At 38.9% G+C, this 15,778-nt stretch overlaps 3 protein-coding genes and 2 long non-coding RNA genes across 7 annotated transcripts; 1 reads left to right on the plus strand and 4 right to left on the minus strand.

Moving 5' to 3' along the window:
- Positions 1-59: 59 nt before the first annotated feature.
- LOC107264153 lies at positions 60-6,950 on the minus strand. Of its 2 annotated transcripts, XM_025081402.1 has the most exons (5): positions 6,623-6,950; positions 6,190-6,369; positions 4,797-5,058; positions 2,358-2,769; positions 60-2,267 (listed from the first exon to the last, which is right to left on the minus strand). In XM_025081402.1, exons 3-5 carry the CDS (start codon positions 5,044-5,046, stop codon positions 1,772-1,774), a joined length of 1,158 nt encoding a protein of 385 aa, XP_024937170.1. In that variant the 5' UTR covers positions 5,047-5,058; positions 6,190-6,369; positions 6,623-6,950; the 3' UTR covers positions 60-1,771. The 2 variants fall into 2 exon arrangements, with proteins under 2 accessions (XP_024937170.1, XP_015587581.1); XM_015732095.2 differs by lacking the exon at positions 6,190-6,369.
- On the plus strand, positions 4,408-13,148 carry LOC107264177 (neuroparsin-A). Of its 2 annotated transcripts, none has more exons than XM_015732168.2 (4): positions 4,408-4,610; positions 10,886-10,952; positions 11,028-11,139; positions 11,481-13,148. In XM_015732168.2, the coding sequence occupies exons 1-4, from the start codon at positions 4,473-4,475 to the stop codon at positions 11,602-11,604; spliced, it is 441 nt and encodes a 146-aa protein (XP_015587654.1). In that variant the 5' UTR covers positions 4,408-4,472; the 3' UTR covers positions 11,605-13,148. The 2 variants fall into 2 exon arrangements, with proteins under 2 accessions (XP_015587654.1, XP_015587662.1); XM_015732176.2 differs by lacking the exon at positions 4,408-4,610 and adding an exon at positions 8,677-9,037.
- Positions 7,347-10,808, minus strand: LOC107264188. Its single transcript, XR_003058829.1, has 3 exons — positions 10,546-10,808; positions 8,969-9,562; positions 7,347-8,652 (listed from the first exon to the last, which is right to left on the minus strand). It is a non-coding gene; the product is annotated as an uncharacterized LOC107264188 (long non-coding RNA).
- Positions 13,149-13,278: 130 nt separating the features above from the next.
- Positions 13,279-15,217, minus strand: LOC107264193. Its single transcript, XR_001536860.2, has 2 exons — positions 14,832-15,217; positions 13,279-14,198 (listed from the first exon to the last, which is right to left on the minus strand). It is a non-coding gene; the product is annotated as an uncharacterized LOC107264193 (long non-coding RNA).
- A 253-nt stretch (positions 15,218-15,470) lies between these two features.
- On the minus strand, positions 15,471-15,776 carry LOC107274697 (neuromodulin). The gene has a single exon (XM_015754093.1). The coding sequence runs from the start codon at positions 15,774-15,776 to the stop codon at positions 15,471-15,473; it is 306 nt and encodes a 101-aa protein (XP_015609579.1).
- Positions 15,777-15,778: the final 2 nt, after the last annotated feature.

Raw genomic sequence — 15,778 nt, forward strand, 5'->3', positions numbered from 1 at the left:
CTCACGATGTTACACATTGCACTGTCGACAATTGCAATCTACAAATAATCCACTACGAATCGATTTAAAATATTTTTATTTCTTGGGTAAAAAACAACAGTACAATTATATACAAATAATTTATACGATTTGCTACGTCACGAACGTATTCGTAATTAGACACTATACCAGATAAATGTATGCAGCCTTTGGATTCTGTAATTGCAGATATGACGTGTCTCTTTTACGATATACAAAATTACATAAAGATTAACATAAGGCGTCATTACGGATACGTTGCAGTTTAGGATATATCGTAGCGCAAGGATATTACGCGAAACAATAAGCTATTATGATAATAGAGTCAAATACAGTAAGCGTAATTTGTTAATTTTCCGTACAAAAGAAGAAATTAGAAAGATAAAGTCGGTGTAAGCATTGATACTAATTAATCTAGAACCTCGTTCGGCAAGTGGGTACGTGTTTCGTATAAAATGACAACCCGAATATATATATATATATATAAATTTCATATAATCAAATTTGCATTTGTATATCAAATAAGATAAAGTTGAGGAAAAAATGGGACAAACATATTTTCGTAAAGCCGACAGCTTTGAATAAAATATTAAATAATCTGATATGCTGAATCTGATGGCTTACTAATAAATATAATTGGCACGAATTCTTAATATTTTACTGATAAAATACAAAGGTCATTCACAGGCCGCATAAACAGAAAGCAAAAATAGAATAAGAAATGTAGATTATCCCTTACTTGCCGAGCGCTGTCCTAGCCATTGGAGTAAAGATACACGTACCAATCGTACCCAGCAAACGCATCAAATTTTATGCAATATATTCATTATGTATAAATTACATGCAATCTATTGATTCCTGCTGAAATATATAACACGTTACATTCACTATGTGAATAGACACAAAGGTCACGTATCTAAGTATGTATTGAAATGTGGGTATGAACAAAAAGTCTAGCAAAATTGTATGGCGTTTCTGCACACACACACACACACAATTATGTGCGGTAAGTGCACAGTCAGTGAGAAGGCAATGTTGAATTTCCAAGAAAAAAAGAAAAAATGTAACGTGTTACATTTTTGAGTAGGAACTAGTAGTTCGCACGTGTAAAAGTTAGATGCAATAAATATAAATATGTTACGTAAAATATTGTCTGCTGGGTATATACATATAGTGTTCGACTGATTACATTATCACAGTAAAATTAAACTAAAGGAATATGGGTCTGAAAGCTACGAATTTTAATTTCGTGTCTGAGAGTGATTAAAACCATAATCTACATGGTAGTCATTGCATACCATGAAATTCCAATAATCAAGGCTCTCAAAAGATGGAATACGATTAAAGATACTGATCGATGAGTAAAGATAAATAATGATTCGTGTAAGTCAATCGATCGCGTCTGATTTTCAATGTCGAAGAACTTGTAACCGGTATCGATAGAGTTCACTATAAAATGCGAAAGTCGGTTTCCATCAATGCTGAAGAGTCCTACAGATATGTATCGAAATCATTCGGAGGATTTGAATGATTTATGAATCAAATCTCAAAATATAAGGATGCTTCGTTAATGAGTCTTTATAAAATTACGAAAATTGCCTGTCTATACATATATTTAAATATACGATATGAAAAAAAAAAAAAAAAAGAAAAATCATCCGTTACTTATCAAAAACTATCATTTAGACTAGAAGCATCCGACTGATGATTTAGTTTACAATTAAAGATGTAGGGCTTGATATAATTTAAAGGACTAATCGAATTTAAGCTCGCGCTTACACATGGGACATTTGTCGCTACTTTTGAGACACTGCCTGAGGCAATCCGCATGAAAGAGATGGTGACACGGCGTCACTCTAGCTTTCTGCATGTTGCAAAGACATACGGCGCATACGTCATCGAATCGTTCAATTTCGTCCACGGTGGCTTTTCTATACTGATTCAAGATTTCACGTTCCTTTCGTAGAACAGCACCAGAGTTCTGTAGGAGTTCCTTCGACCTGAGGTAGACGTTCAAGTAGGAGGCGACAAATAGGAAACGCCAGGGTGCTGACGGGAGCAGGATGAGAGTGAAGAGGGTGGACATGCCTATGGTGAAGCAGCGCAGTATCACCGGAGCATAAAGATTCTCAATGCATTCGAGAGCTTCTAGTTGAAGGAAGCTCAGGATCGGTGGGAACATGTCAACGAAGACTTTCTCCGTCGCCGAGTAATAGGTCCAGGTGATGACGGTGTAGAGTGTCGAAGGTCTGGACAATGAGTGAGGTGTCAGTTAACAGATTCGACCTAATTAATAATTCCTAAATTGTATCCAGGATACTCAGACTTTCTCTACTTACTTGTAGTGCTGAAGACCCTGTTCCAGGCCGAAGACCAGCAGCATGAAGGTCAAGGTCACGACGAAGGTCACCGCTTTTGTCCACTCCAGGACAATCTTCGTCGCCGACATGGCAAGGTGTTTTATCTGTGATCTCTCAGTCAGGGTGACGTACGGGGACCAGTCCTCTTTCTCTATAAGTTCCTTTATGTAGCTAACGCAGTAAGCTATCACGTTGTAAAACATCAGGGTGTAGAGGCAGGTCATCCTCTGCTGGGGCAGCAGAACTTTGTCAGCGAGCATCAGGAAGACTATTTGATTGGCCATTATGGAGATATTTTTCATTTTCATAAAAAGATTCTCAGCCTTGTCCACCGGGGCGTAGAGATGTTTCAGGAAATTGTACAGAGGGTTCCAGGCCTTCTTGGCTCCATCTGTAAGAAGGAACGACGCCATGTTTTTTTATACTGTTACAAGATAATTAGTTCTGATTATATTTTTTATCGTTATATCTTAACGCGAAACGATCGTAAGTTTTCTGTAAAAAATCAACCGGATGTGCGACAGCAAAACGACCACCCGTCCTAACGGTATCGTCATTTTCTTAATAAGCGAATGAAAAACGACCGTCCAAAAAATCGGCAGGATGGTCATTTTTCAATATTCTTTTCAACACAATACCTTTGCACGATCACACGAAAGATTTTCTGAAAATTCGCTTTTCAGTCGCTAATTGAAAAAACGACCATACGATTAGGATGGATGATCGTTTTGCGACCGTCTGTGAGGTGAATTTTAGGCACGGAACGACTCATTGTTCTTTTACGCTCGTAAAGACTGTCAGACTAGTTATTTAGGAAATAAACAAGTATAGTCTCCTTATCTACATAGTTTACATATGCATCATACCTATCGTTATCAGTAATTCGGTAAACACATACGATAATAGATACATCAATCACTTTCTCTCGCAGTGGAAGGACCAGTTGTTATCAATTGACGATATTAAGCTTCAGAGTTTTTAAAGAGCTAAATCATTCTTTAGCTATTCTAATTACGTGTATATAATAGTATGCTACTTTATACACATGTATTTACAAAACTCAGATAACAGATAGTCAAGGGTCCAAACTGCAACTTTATCAACATTAGATATATGTATATACCGACATGCATTACTATTGCCATCCTAGTTGATATCTCTAATCAATAATGCACGTATGCCCTAATTTATTATAAAACTCCAAAGAGAAACAATAAACCGTTTCTTAAAGACATCAAGTCTACATTATTATTCTCGAACCATCAAACTTTCCTATTTAGCACGCGACCCACTTATCACCAATCGCATGGAGCAGCTGTGTGAAAGATAAAAAATTCTTGCACGTTCGCATGGTGATTTGAATTTTGAAGAAATGAGTAAAAATATTATTATATTATCCGACTTTGTCATATGTTATATCCAGCAACCACCAAGAGATTTCAATGCCCGTTTAACAGAATTGAACTGTCACGTATACGTAACATATGTGGTGGTACCAATTGCAAGATTAAAAAAGATGTTGATAAGATATAGAACGAATATACAGAAAATTCTGGTATATTGATTAGGTTGGATGTTTCGTGAGTATACAATTTATCCAATTGGAAGAAATCTCAGAGGATGATCATATTGGTATCAATTGAATTACAAAATAATTGGACGCTGCATAGCGGAAGGGGTAGTTGGAGAGAGAAAGAAGAACAAAATTAAGGTGAAGAAATACGACGAACAGATTATACACTACTGATGAAGATTGGTGCGGAGATAATGAGTGAGAAAGAGAGAGAGAGAGAGAGAGAGAAAGAAAGAGCTGGAAGGGTTAAGATAATAGTAAGGTGCCAGAGAACGGAGTAATTTACGATACGGTGGTCTACTTTGTTGCAACGTGCACACGCCTCTTCGGCATCGCTAATCGAGCGTAACGTAATCGTCCCGGGCGATGGATCGTCTTGATTTTTCGTATCCAAAGGATATTAGCATATTAATGGACGTCAATCACAGAGTCTTCGGCAAACAGGACAAGACGTACGTATCGGGAGGAGTTTAAGGCGTCAGGAAGGGGGTTTGGAGGCGCCCGTGAAGGGCGATATTCGCATGGCAACCGACACAGCATCCTTTGGGTTTCAAGGATCGGCTATGGGGTATAAAACCAGCCGCAGATGCGATCCTGAGCACACTTCAGATCATCCAAGGATCACCTCGACGTCCTTCTCAAGATCGCCAAGGAGTCAGGTGAGGATCAATTGCGCTGATAATTTATCTATCCTTTATAACTGCGTACCCTGGATATACAAATTTAATACGTATACTGTATCCTAATATACTGTTAGGGTGTTTAGTTAACGTTAAAACGGACACACTTAATCATAAATTTAATAATTTCAAATAATATTGATTATATATATAGAATTTCCGTACCTCTAGTAGCTGCGACCAAAGTCTTCAGGATGGCCACTGGGTATCTGTAGTTAGCGCTGAAGACGACCGGTAGGACCAGGGCCGAGTATAGCGCCGGTGCCGGGGATGGCAATAGGGGCAGGGGCCCTCTGGGACAATAGGGTAGCAACAGTACGGCACTGAGCAGACACACACTCTGAGCAGTCTTCTCTCTGTCGAAGGTCAGGGAATTCGCCCGCACCCGACCTCTCACGCGCGTTATCATCCCCATCTTCTGGTCTTTCTGAAAAATCACCATTAAAGTGTAACAAAACAAAGTGCAGGAGGATCGAAAGATTCGTCTTGAAAGACACGATAGCTTTTAGGTTTCTTAATTCTCGCTTCTTTGACTCTTCCTTTTCCCTCGATTTCTCAGTGCAACTCAGGAGCCTACTCAGCGCCAGATTTCTTGGCAAGCAACTTCTATCGCAAGAGACACGTCCCACGGTTCTATCTCGAGCTTCACAGTCTATATTCGGCACCGTGAAGTATTTTTGGGAAGGCACTCGGCTTTTCCGTTGGCTTCCCGCGAGATGTAAACAACCTGGGGAATAGGCCAAAGCCGCGTCACGTATCGCGAGAGCCTTCCAGATAGGTTACAGTGGCGAGAATACACGCGAATTCGTGAATACGTTGGGTGAAGATAAAGAGAAAGATGCTAAACACTCGTAAATCACGAAACGTCACGTACAGCGCACAGATATACAAAGGAGGGTTATGTAAAGACTTGTCGTCTTCGTACGATGCCGCGTGAACTCGATTCAAGAAATCGACATTTGCGAGTTAGTGTCTCGAAACTTGGATCGATTCCGAAAAGCATTCACGATATATTCGCTTCGATATTTTATAACAATTTCATTAGGCAACTTTGTGTCGCGTGCAATGAATATTCGCCTGCATTCTAAACGGACGTTGTAATTATTAGAGGTTACGTTATGATTTTCGCTGTCAAAACAATCCACAGAAGTGAAGGAAAGGTTGTAAACAGCTTACGGTTATATTTTGCGGTACTTTAATATGTACCATCTACCCCGAATAATCTAGGGATAATATCGTAATGGGGTTAAAGATGAAAGTAAAATAAAAATTCTGTCCGCCAGATCGACGTATTTTGAAAACAAGAAGCGAATCGTTTTGATTATTTTTGGTACGTAAAGAAACGCCTAGATGGTCTTGAATCGCGGATTTTGAACTTTTTTATTTCTATTTGTCGTCGCTAATCTTCGGTGTTAATGTATACGGTGTCAGCGAGACGATTAAAAAGAAAAGTCTGAGCGATGTTGACGCAATTCTGAAATTGTTTAGTCGTGGGCGATTGGAAGGCCTTGACCGAGCTTTCAAGACGTATTGGCTGAACCTTCAGCTAAAAGCTTGCCACGTTGAGTTGTCAACAGATTGTGAATTCGTTAATCGTCATAACCCTCGGACGGGGCTTTTTACAGTTGTTGATCTCGTTGCGCATCATCACATACAAAGCTCCTCGGTACGTCAAGACCCATTTCTATGTTTTTCAATAGGAGCTTTCGATCTTGTTTACCATCCGCCAGAAAGAATTCTATTTTTGGGATGAGCATCACAATTTACTACATACAGCTATACGCGTTATAGCCTTTCTTCGTTTTCGATTTCCGTATATAATTTTATTAGTTTTTTTTTAGCGAAAACAGCTGTAAGTTGCATCCACATTTTATATTTATGTTTTATGGAAAGAGATTCAAATCTTAATTTTCGTCGTCTAATTTTTAACCGCTTGATTCTATGTAGTAATTGTAACGAGCACAGTCTTAAATTGTCAAAATATTTCTTACCTTTGTACAAACCGAAAGGCAGGCAAATGAAGTCAATGGACCTGGCACCGCTTCACGAGTTCAGGAAGGAGTGAATATAAGTGAAAAAAAAATGCAAATGAATTTCTGGACAATCGAATTCTAAATCGACTTGAATCACTAAGTTGTGGTTATGGCGCCTGAAGAAATAAAAGGAACTTCCGGTCCTCCTAGTTCGGTGCTTCTTCTTTGTTTTTTCTTTGTCTTCCAAGTAAGTTCAAACAGTGGAACTCCAGCCAGGGATAATTGCACGTCCGAAACGGTTGCTAACTGGTGCGATACTGATGTGGCCAAATGGTGAATGCCGTGACTGTAGGAGAGAAATGAGAATTTGGCATCGGTAGCAAGCAACGCAAATCTCTCACGCTATTCTTAGAATTCTGAAGCGTGATGTCCTGCTCTCCCAATTCCCAGCACGTATACAGAGACTAGTCTTCGTCACTCGCGCGAAAACTTGTTTTGCGTTCCTGCGCCCATGTGACCACTCGGGATTGGCCGAGGCGATGTGTTCGTAAATTTCATTCATTCGTACATCGGACGATCCTGATTGGTCATCGGCGAGTACTTGAGTATAATTCGTTTACGCAGACATTATGAAAAATTTTCAAATAATCTGACAAATAGGAGACATCCACATTACCATTATGCCTTTGACTCTGGCAAAACGTTAGGATCACGTTGTTGTCAAAAAAATATATAGATCCTGTTTATCATATAAAATTTTATTTCTTCAATTGCAGACAAACAAAGGACAATATTTATATCCGTAGATTCACTCTTTGAAAATTTCACAAAATAACAATACCTGTCTACCCGATACAATTTGTTTTGGGGGTTAGGGAGGCTTCTTTTAATCCTACGAGAAATTATAACGGAGGCGTCAGTTGACTCAGAGTGGATAATAGGCGACCTGAGTCACCAAGGGTTGTACTATTTTGGAGAATGCTCGCGCCCACGGCCACGATGCCATGAAGGCGAGTCTTGCCACCCCTGCAGCAAACCAGGATGCAACGACCGGAGACGCGGGATCGTAAATGTCCGCCTATTCTGCGAAACTCCTACGGACTTTCTTGACATTTACTATCGCAAGTATTATTGACCTGGTATACGAGACCCAGAATGCACCATAGGTACATTTTAACGTGACAATGTGTGTTCGTAAATTTTGAATTTTGTGTACATTACCAACGGTCGCCCGTAACTCTTCACTTTCCGTTGGTTCATTGCTTCTGGTCTTGACGTTCGTAATTATGAATTTTTACTTTTACAGTCACTCTCTGGCGTCCCTTCTCCTCCGATCGTCGAATTTCGATTTTTTGTTTTCCTTTATTTCTTACTTCTTATTTTATTTACGCGGAAAATACTTCGGGAAAATACGTAAAGCTCGGACGTTCTTATTATTGTCTCTGTGCTGAATCAGCGTGTATTGCGATGCAGCACGAAAAAACGTTTTCGTGAAAACTCACGTGCACTTTACCACGCTCTGACGTATTAGGTCCGTATAGCATTTTCATGTAGGCGACAACGCCTCTTTCGTTTCCTGGAATACGAAAAAAGGCGGCAGACCTTCCTCGTATGACACAGCCAAAACTTTTATAGACAATTGAATCAAGCGGAAGACTCGAAATTATCGAATGAATTCACAATGGCGTAATTAAAATCCGTCTTGAATGCCAGATGCGGGAATATAAAATGAAAGGGGCGAGCAAAAAAAAAGAAAGACAATAAAACGTAACACAGTTACGAGATGGCAAGAGCTATTAATAACAAGCTCGTTAAAAACGAGTTCGACGGGATTGATAATAACAGCAGACTTACTGTCTAAGAAACGCGATCCTTGTTTCCGTTATCATGGGTGAAAGAGCGAGACTTCGATCACTCTTATCCGAACTTGAGTGAATAGTTGATAGATAGCCATTGATGAAATTTGTTTGACGGTTGGTGGTGGGGGGGCAACTCACGGTCGATAAAAAAAGGACTAACGATAAAAAGGAAGAAGGAAACTGGTGCGGCTGAAATATTATAAATTAAATTTAAGTCTGTTTTTTTTTCTTTTATGCAAAATGTCAAGGAAAATGGGATAAAGATTTTTCTTGACTTCTGGGAACGATAAGCTTTGCACTCCCCCAGTATAGTCTTTGCTCTTGGTTCTTTGCTTGGGAGCGAGAACTCATTAACCGGTAGCAGAGTGGGGATTTGTGCGATATGGGACACACCACTTTGCTCGGTTTCTCCAGACGTGAAGTGCGCGGAGAACAAGGCTCTTAGGATTTTTTGTGTCTCGTTGCTTAGTTCACTTGGTACTTAGACACCTTTTGGAATATTTACCTGACGACCGGTCCCGGACGACTTCCTGCCGGTCAAAGCGGGGTCGATGGATGCTACGTGGAACTTCCGGTATTGTTCTTGCTGCATTATCTTGGCGATTATTGATTATTCGTAATGTACTGATATCTGGAAGGTACTTTAAAGCGAGTTTGGTTCGAGTTGACGAATTTGAAAATATTTTTTGAAAAAAAAAATAAAATACACTTACGATATAGATGTCAATGTCGTTCCTGATAATTTCTTGTTATTCTGACATAATTTTACAAATATTTTATGACACTTTTAGGAAATTCATTAGAGAATATAGTCAAGTTTATGTTACTGTGTTTTTCTTAGTATGAATGTTTCTTTTTTTTCCATAAAAAATAAAATCTAACACGACTTTAAATATACGTGAAATATTGTGCAAATTGTAAATGGAAAAATTCGAAAAATTATCTAACGCCAATTACTTCTTATACTGGAAAATATATGTCAGTAATTATAATCGAGTCACTACTTTCCACAAGTTGTCCTACAAATCGATTTATCGTTCCCATCCCCCATCCAAGGTACAAACAAGTTAAGTATTATACTGCATTGGAGGCCAGAGACCTGGAAAATTTATAACGATCACAATTCATTATTTATTACACCAAGTGAGATTACGAGCGTAGTAAACAGTCAGTATGCAAGAGACCCAATTAGTCATAGGAAAAGTCTCACAATTCTTTATTATATGACTTTTACGGTCTAGAAACACACAAAATACAAAAAAGCCGATTGCACTTCAAGTGAAGGAAAGCTGCGTAAACGAATACAGAAAGAACATTGCTTAAAGAATTATAACAACAAAATCACGTTCACAAATCGTGCTGAACTTTGACTACGTAAAGGTGACACGCTGAGAGTAAGGACTTGAATCGGCTACTAGCATTACTCATTACCTTGCATATCATGCATATAAAAATTACGATAGAACAACTAATCGACAATTGTCATGTTACAATAATGATGCAAAAGTCAAGTTGTTCTCCCTTCTGCTCCCCAAAAGACACTGTTTTATGGAATTAAAAAAAATAATTACTACAATCATTATTTTAGACCATCCAATTATTACGTGAGATACGTCTGACTAGGTTAGATAATATTAACCCTTTAGGATAAGCGTGAACTTTCATAACATTAGTACTCGTGGGGGGCAGATCGCGTACAGAACCCGTTTTGTTAATTCAATGTACGATGACGAATTGAAAAATATCATTCTGCACCGACATTTATTGTTGTTACATATGATTAGGCGAATTTAAATAGAATTAATAAGTAAACATCGCCATTTAAACTCCCCGAGGAGTGTTGGAGCGTTAAAAGTAATTTCGATAAAATATTTATGAATTTCGTTAAATCTCACAGGAAAGCAGATATACGCACAACTTTCCTTTGACTTCGCAAACAATTATAGGAGTGTCAGGAAGGTGAGGGGTTTTCTGTGATTAAATGAAATAAATTTTTCAAAAATAAACTTTCTTAGACACGACATTTCTCAATTAAAGATTTTCACGGGGCACAGACAACGTGTTAGCTATAAATCAACTAACCAGATGATCCTGACACACTGAGTATCCGACGACGTATGATAGGTTAACATGGTTCACGTAAGAAGCTGGATACTAAACTATACAAGACATGGTAGACAATATATAGTAAACAAAAGTGAACAATATAGTTGTCCACTTATAAATATCATAGAACAGATCGGTCTAGCCTTCAAATAATATTTACAGTGTACACAGCCAAAAATGTATTTTTACTTAACAGACAACGATGTTTGTTCAAGAGCTCGTCTTTAATTTTTCGTACCTTCAATCTGTTTTGTTAAAATATAATAATCAATTTCACCCAATATCTACGTTTATCTTTATTCCATTCTACTTACAGATCCACAAAACGAGATGCAGCTCAGCCAGACTTACTATGTTCTCGTCCTCCTCGCCATTTTCTTACTGTAAGGCATTGAACCATTTGATTGATTCAAACAGTTCTCTAGCCACGATACTCACGAGTACGAATATATCCTCAGGTACCTTGCTCAGCCAACGATGTCCCATTGCATCCCATGTGGCAGCGAATGCGATCAGTGTAAACACGGTGTCGTCACGACGAGACTGTGTGGCATCCCGGAATGCAGAAAGGTACGTGAGACAAATAAGCTGACGTCTACTAAAGACAACAAACTTATTTCGCGACTTAAATTAAATAGAAGAGAAATAAATGTGTATACGGTATATATTAAAATAAGTAAATTAAGGTCACTGTACGAAAGCCGTTAAACATGCCTGTAATATTGCTCTGACGTATCGAAGTACGTCAACTTAGGCATATAGATATACATATATAAATAGACCTCGCACAGTAGTTCGCCGTTAAGAACACCGATGGCAGCACCGTCAAGCGATTTACCGATAAGCTACAGGAAGCAGCTGTCCGAGTTGATCATCCGGGATAACAATGTCTGTGCTTCGTTTGCGTGCAGGGACCCGGCGAGATCTGCGGTGGACCAAGCAAGAACTGGGGAATCTGCGGAGATGGTCTTACCTGCAATTGTAGCCAGTGCTCCGGCTGCAGCCTGGATACCAATGAGTGCTTCACCAACATGAATTGTTTTCCTATGCGCTCGAAGTCTCGTCGCAGCGATTTCCTCAATCGACTCAGCCAGAGCCTCTAAGGGGAGAGTTTAATTATGATTGTCACGCCCGTACGACCCTTTATATATATATATATTTATTTATTGTTCCATTCCATTGGAAAGATCTCACTAGGTAGGCTATCATGATTGTGATTTAATCATCCGCTCTGATTAATCCCGCCGCTATAAGTAGACTATTTGTTAGATAGACCTATATACATATTACGTATATGTATAAGGTAGTTCATTGTCGCTTCGTGCGTTATACAGGCTGTGCATTGAAGTTTCATGCGGGCATAATCGAAGTTTTGCGTTTAGACTTTATTAACCTTCGGGTCCTTAATAATGGCGCACTTACAAAGCTGCTTTTTCTTAGCTTTCCAAATCCATGTGTCCTCGTGTACTTTATTTTTTTATTTTTTACTTAATTGACACGAGTCAAGGACGTGGTGTTTGATACTGATTTGGATATCTGACGAATAGACGGACGGCTAGTGCCGTGCTGGCTTGTCATTAATCAGATAAGGGGTGTTTTAATTTATATACTCTGTGTATTTTCTGGATTATTTTTTTTTATATCATTATACGCTATATTTAAATTATATTATTGCAAGCTATACTTGGTGAACCCTGTCACTTCGATTGGAGTTTATTCGTATTTATTTTTAGCATTTATATTTTTTAAGGATTTCACGTCCTTTATGGGTTCGGAAGTCGCATTATTATTACTACGTAATATTTTTATTTTCTGTATTAGGACATTCAGTATTGCGAATCGGGAGGGCATATTGGTGTTCTCCGTGTCGCCCCTCGCTATTTCTTCCTTTGTTTTTGTATATCCTTATAATACTCTTACTAGTCAGCCAGTGTGCATTTGTAATCGACGCTACGTAGCAATTGAAAGAAAAAGAAAGAAAAGACAAAAGGAAATAAAAATCATTAAAGGAGCGGGTTTTGTCATCGAGTGTCGTGTCGTCGTCAGTTCATGATTTCACTCGAAATACGCCTTCTCTTTTTTGTATTTAGTGTACAAGTGTATACCATATGCTGTAGCAAGTTCTGCGAATAGAACAAATAAAATCTTGACGTAACGAATCTCCTGATTCTCTAAAAAAAAAAACCACAAGTCTATATTTATTTCGCGAACTCAATTATTTTAAATCAACGAATACTTTGGATCATCATTTTTCGTCATATCTACTCTTAAAATTTTGGCTCGTACCCCCAAACCGCAAAAGGGCGTGAGTCACGTTAAGTTGGCCGGGTGGTCTCTCATTTTTTTTTTTTTTTTTTTCTTAAAAATACTACAGCAGAAATATTCACGAAACAGGAATGTGGAACAAGGTTCAAGTCATTTTTACATGATCCATGACGTAACGCGTCGTATGGACATCATTGAGTCGACTGCGCATGCGCAGTTACACTTCTCGTTCACCTCTGACGTCACACAAAACGTATGATAAATGCAAGCGTACGTCACTTCCTATGTATACATATATATACGTACGTATTAGTCTTTGCCAAAGGCAGAAACGTCATTCGGTAATTTGCGTTGAATACTGGGAACTCTATTTTTTTTTAAATAACAAAATATTTATTTAACATTTAGTCAACGAGGTAATCGATTTTATGAAAGTATTCAATCTTAACAGATATATGCTTTATTCAGTATTAGCATTCCTTAAATATAATACAAAAGTATGTACAAATTCATGGATGGATATTGGGGCCAAAATTGATCCGTCACAAAGAACGACCGACTGATCTCTTCTTGCTATCGAACGGACTATCGTTATCTCTTTATATCTCCTTTCTCTTCGTTCTTCGATTACTTACAATTGTACTTCATAAACACAACCAGACGTCAAGCCTACCGATATTCGCCTGTATACATATGGGAATATTCTTACGTATTGCTTTTCGAGCTGTTCATTTTTTTTCCTCAATTTATTCGTGCCTGCATATTCGTTGAGTTTCAACGAGGATCGATAATGCAATTCAATCGTGTATTCAAATCGTGTATAGTCAACTGATTCGTGATATTATTATCAATTACATTATTTTTCTTTAGGACTACTGTCCCATGATACGTTAGATGCGATTTCTACGGTCTCCGTGCTTGTTTTATAGATTCGGTGGAAATTTGTAATTATGCAATCAATTTTCCAAGACGGATACTTTTCGAAATTGGCATTTGCATTTTTTTGTCTTTAAATGTAAAATCACAAGATCTTGTAAAATTCTACACACGGTATATATCGACGTATGTCGATAAGGATGAATCATGTCCAGAGAGAACGGTAACGATTTGCATCTTTCTCACTCCAATTTATTCCACTGCGTTGACGGTCGACGCGTCACAGGCAACTCGGAGGCTCGACGCAATCAAAAATTGCGGAACCCAGTTGGGAAGCGTTCCTGGTTTTTGCTGTTGCCGCCGTCGCCGTGGTCGTGTCGCGATTATGTTAGTGGGATGCCAAGAAGGTCTTCTTGCCCAATGCATTCTAAGTGGGTCAATGCCACCATCTTGGACGTGATTCTCTAGGTAGTTTCCTTGAAGAAGTTCTGTAAATTATAATAATGCCCTTTTATGTTGACTGTTTACCTTTACTTAGTTTGATTACGTGTTTGTTTGGTAAAGTGGATTTGTTTTCTGGTATTTTCCATGCGCCACTGACAGACGAAAAAGTGGTTCGGTCCGGCGCCATATATAAATTTTAATTAAATTTATAAAAAAATATTAATCTGCTATCAAAATTAACTTTAAAAAATTTGCAAAAAAGAATGGATAAAACTATTCGAAAACGAGCCGTCCGGAACTGACGTTATTTTATGCCGCTACCACAGATTCATAACCGTGTTTATATACAAGGCCGGAAACGACAATTCGCGCCATTCAGGCGATTTAACTGCGATCAAGCGTGATGATTATTTATACCGATGTTTTCACGGTCCGTTCGGTACCGGCCGATCGTTACCAAACGATCGTAATACCATTAATTTCGATCAGGCAGCAGCGCAAGGAATTTAAATGGAATAAGCTATCTTCGAATTAGACCGCGAGTCAGTCGTATAATTTAAGTAAACGAGAAAGAACGCAGATCCCCTAAAAAATACATACTAAATATCGTGAATTAAAAAAAAAAGGAGGATGGTAGGAAAAGCAGACCCATAAAAAAAGCCATTTGGCATACATACCGAAGACATACTTCCCAAATACGATTTATAAAGCACTGTATTCCCAAAGCATATGTAATCCTCTAGGTGAATAACGATAAACGATCCCACAGCAATGGCTTATTATTCCCGTCTAGTCTAGCGCCAATACAAATTTATTAACGCACGTAGAACATACGAGTCTCAATAATGCGAACAGCAGCCGCGTTTTATTCGTATACCACTATAGGTTACTTCACTGTGTAACGAAGAAATGACTGACAAGCAATGGATAGTATTAATTTCTCAATGCTTCGCAAAGTTTGTCTAACGTCCAAGGTGAAAAGAACTGTAGCCGAAGCTCCGCCATTTATAGAAAATGTTTGACGCTACGCAACCCACTTCACCATAAACAACATGAAATGCAATTCTCTTACGTGTTTACGAAGCGTATCCAACGGTTTCCGTGGCAAGACCGGTCCTTGTAGCACTTCCATAATCGTGTCGGTTCAGGATATAAAGAACGAGGAAGAAGAAGAAGAGGATGCGATACGATGACGACGATGAAGAAGACGTGCGAGAGAACGAAGCGATGAAGACGATCTCCAAAGGCGAAACTTAATCTAATAGAATGTATCTCGGAGTCTATTCGTAATTTCTTATCACGTTCCTTTCTCCCAATCACTGTCCGTTTTGTTTGAGCAGCTTCCTCGTCCTGAACCCACGAAAACCGGCTTGAATCCTCGTGGCGGCTGCCTGCGCCGCCTGCTGTCTCTTACGCACCAGGAAACCCCGTACGCCGGCTTGAATTTTCGTAGCTGATTTCTCTTCGAGAGCCGCCCTTGTGTCTTGCTTTTTCAATGGCGGAGGACTTGTCGCGTTACCTTCAACTTTCTTATCGTCCTCCTTCGATTCCTTGAGCTGCTTGCGCACCCTGTATCCCCGAAATCCAGCTTGGATCTTCGTAGCAGCCGTGTTAGCCTTCATTA

This window comes from Cephus cinctus, unplaced genomic scaffold (assembly GCF_000341935.2).
Source record: "Cephus cinctus unplaced genomic scaffold, Ccin1 Ccin1_scaffold0013, whole genome shotgun sequence".
Lineage (NCBI taxonomy): Eukaryota > Metazoa > Arthropoda > Insecta > Hymenoptera > Cephidae > Cephus > Cephus cinctus.

Excerpts from the sequence above, each read along its gene's own strand:
- LOC107264177 (XM_015732168.2), top strand. The coding sequence starts at position 4,473 with ATGGCAACCGACACAGCATCCTTTGGGTTTCAAGGATCGGCTATGGGG. Across the intron at positions 4,611-10,885 it reads CAAGATCGCCAAGGAGTCAG|ATCCACAAAACGAGATGCAG; the intron begins GTGAGGATCAAT and ends TTCTACTTACAG. Across the intron at positions 10,953-11,027 it reads CTCCTCGCCATTTTCTTACT|GTACCTTGCTCAGCCAACGA; the intron begins GTAAGGCATTGA and ends ATATATCCTCAG.
- LOC107264153 (XM_015732095.2), bottom strand. The coding sequence starts at position 5,046 with ATGGGGATGATAACGCGCGTGAGAGGTCGGGTGCGGGCGAATTCCCTG. Across the intron at positions 2,770-4,796 it reads TTTGGTCGCAGCTACTAGAG|ATGGAGCCAAGAAGGCCTGG; the intron begins GTACGGAAATTC and ends TCCTTCTTACAG. Across the intron at positions 2,268-2,357 it reads CAGGGTCTTCAGCACTACAA|ACCTTCGACACTCTACACCG; the intron begins GTAAGTAGAGAA and ends CTCATTGTCCAG.
- LOC107274697 (XM_015754093.1), bottom strand. The coding sequence starts at position 15,776 with ATGAAGGCTAACACGGCTGCTACGAAGATCCAAGCTGGATTTCGGGGA.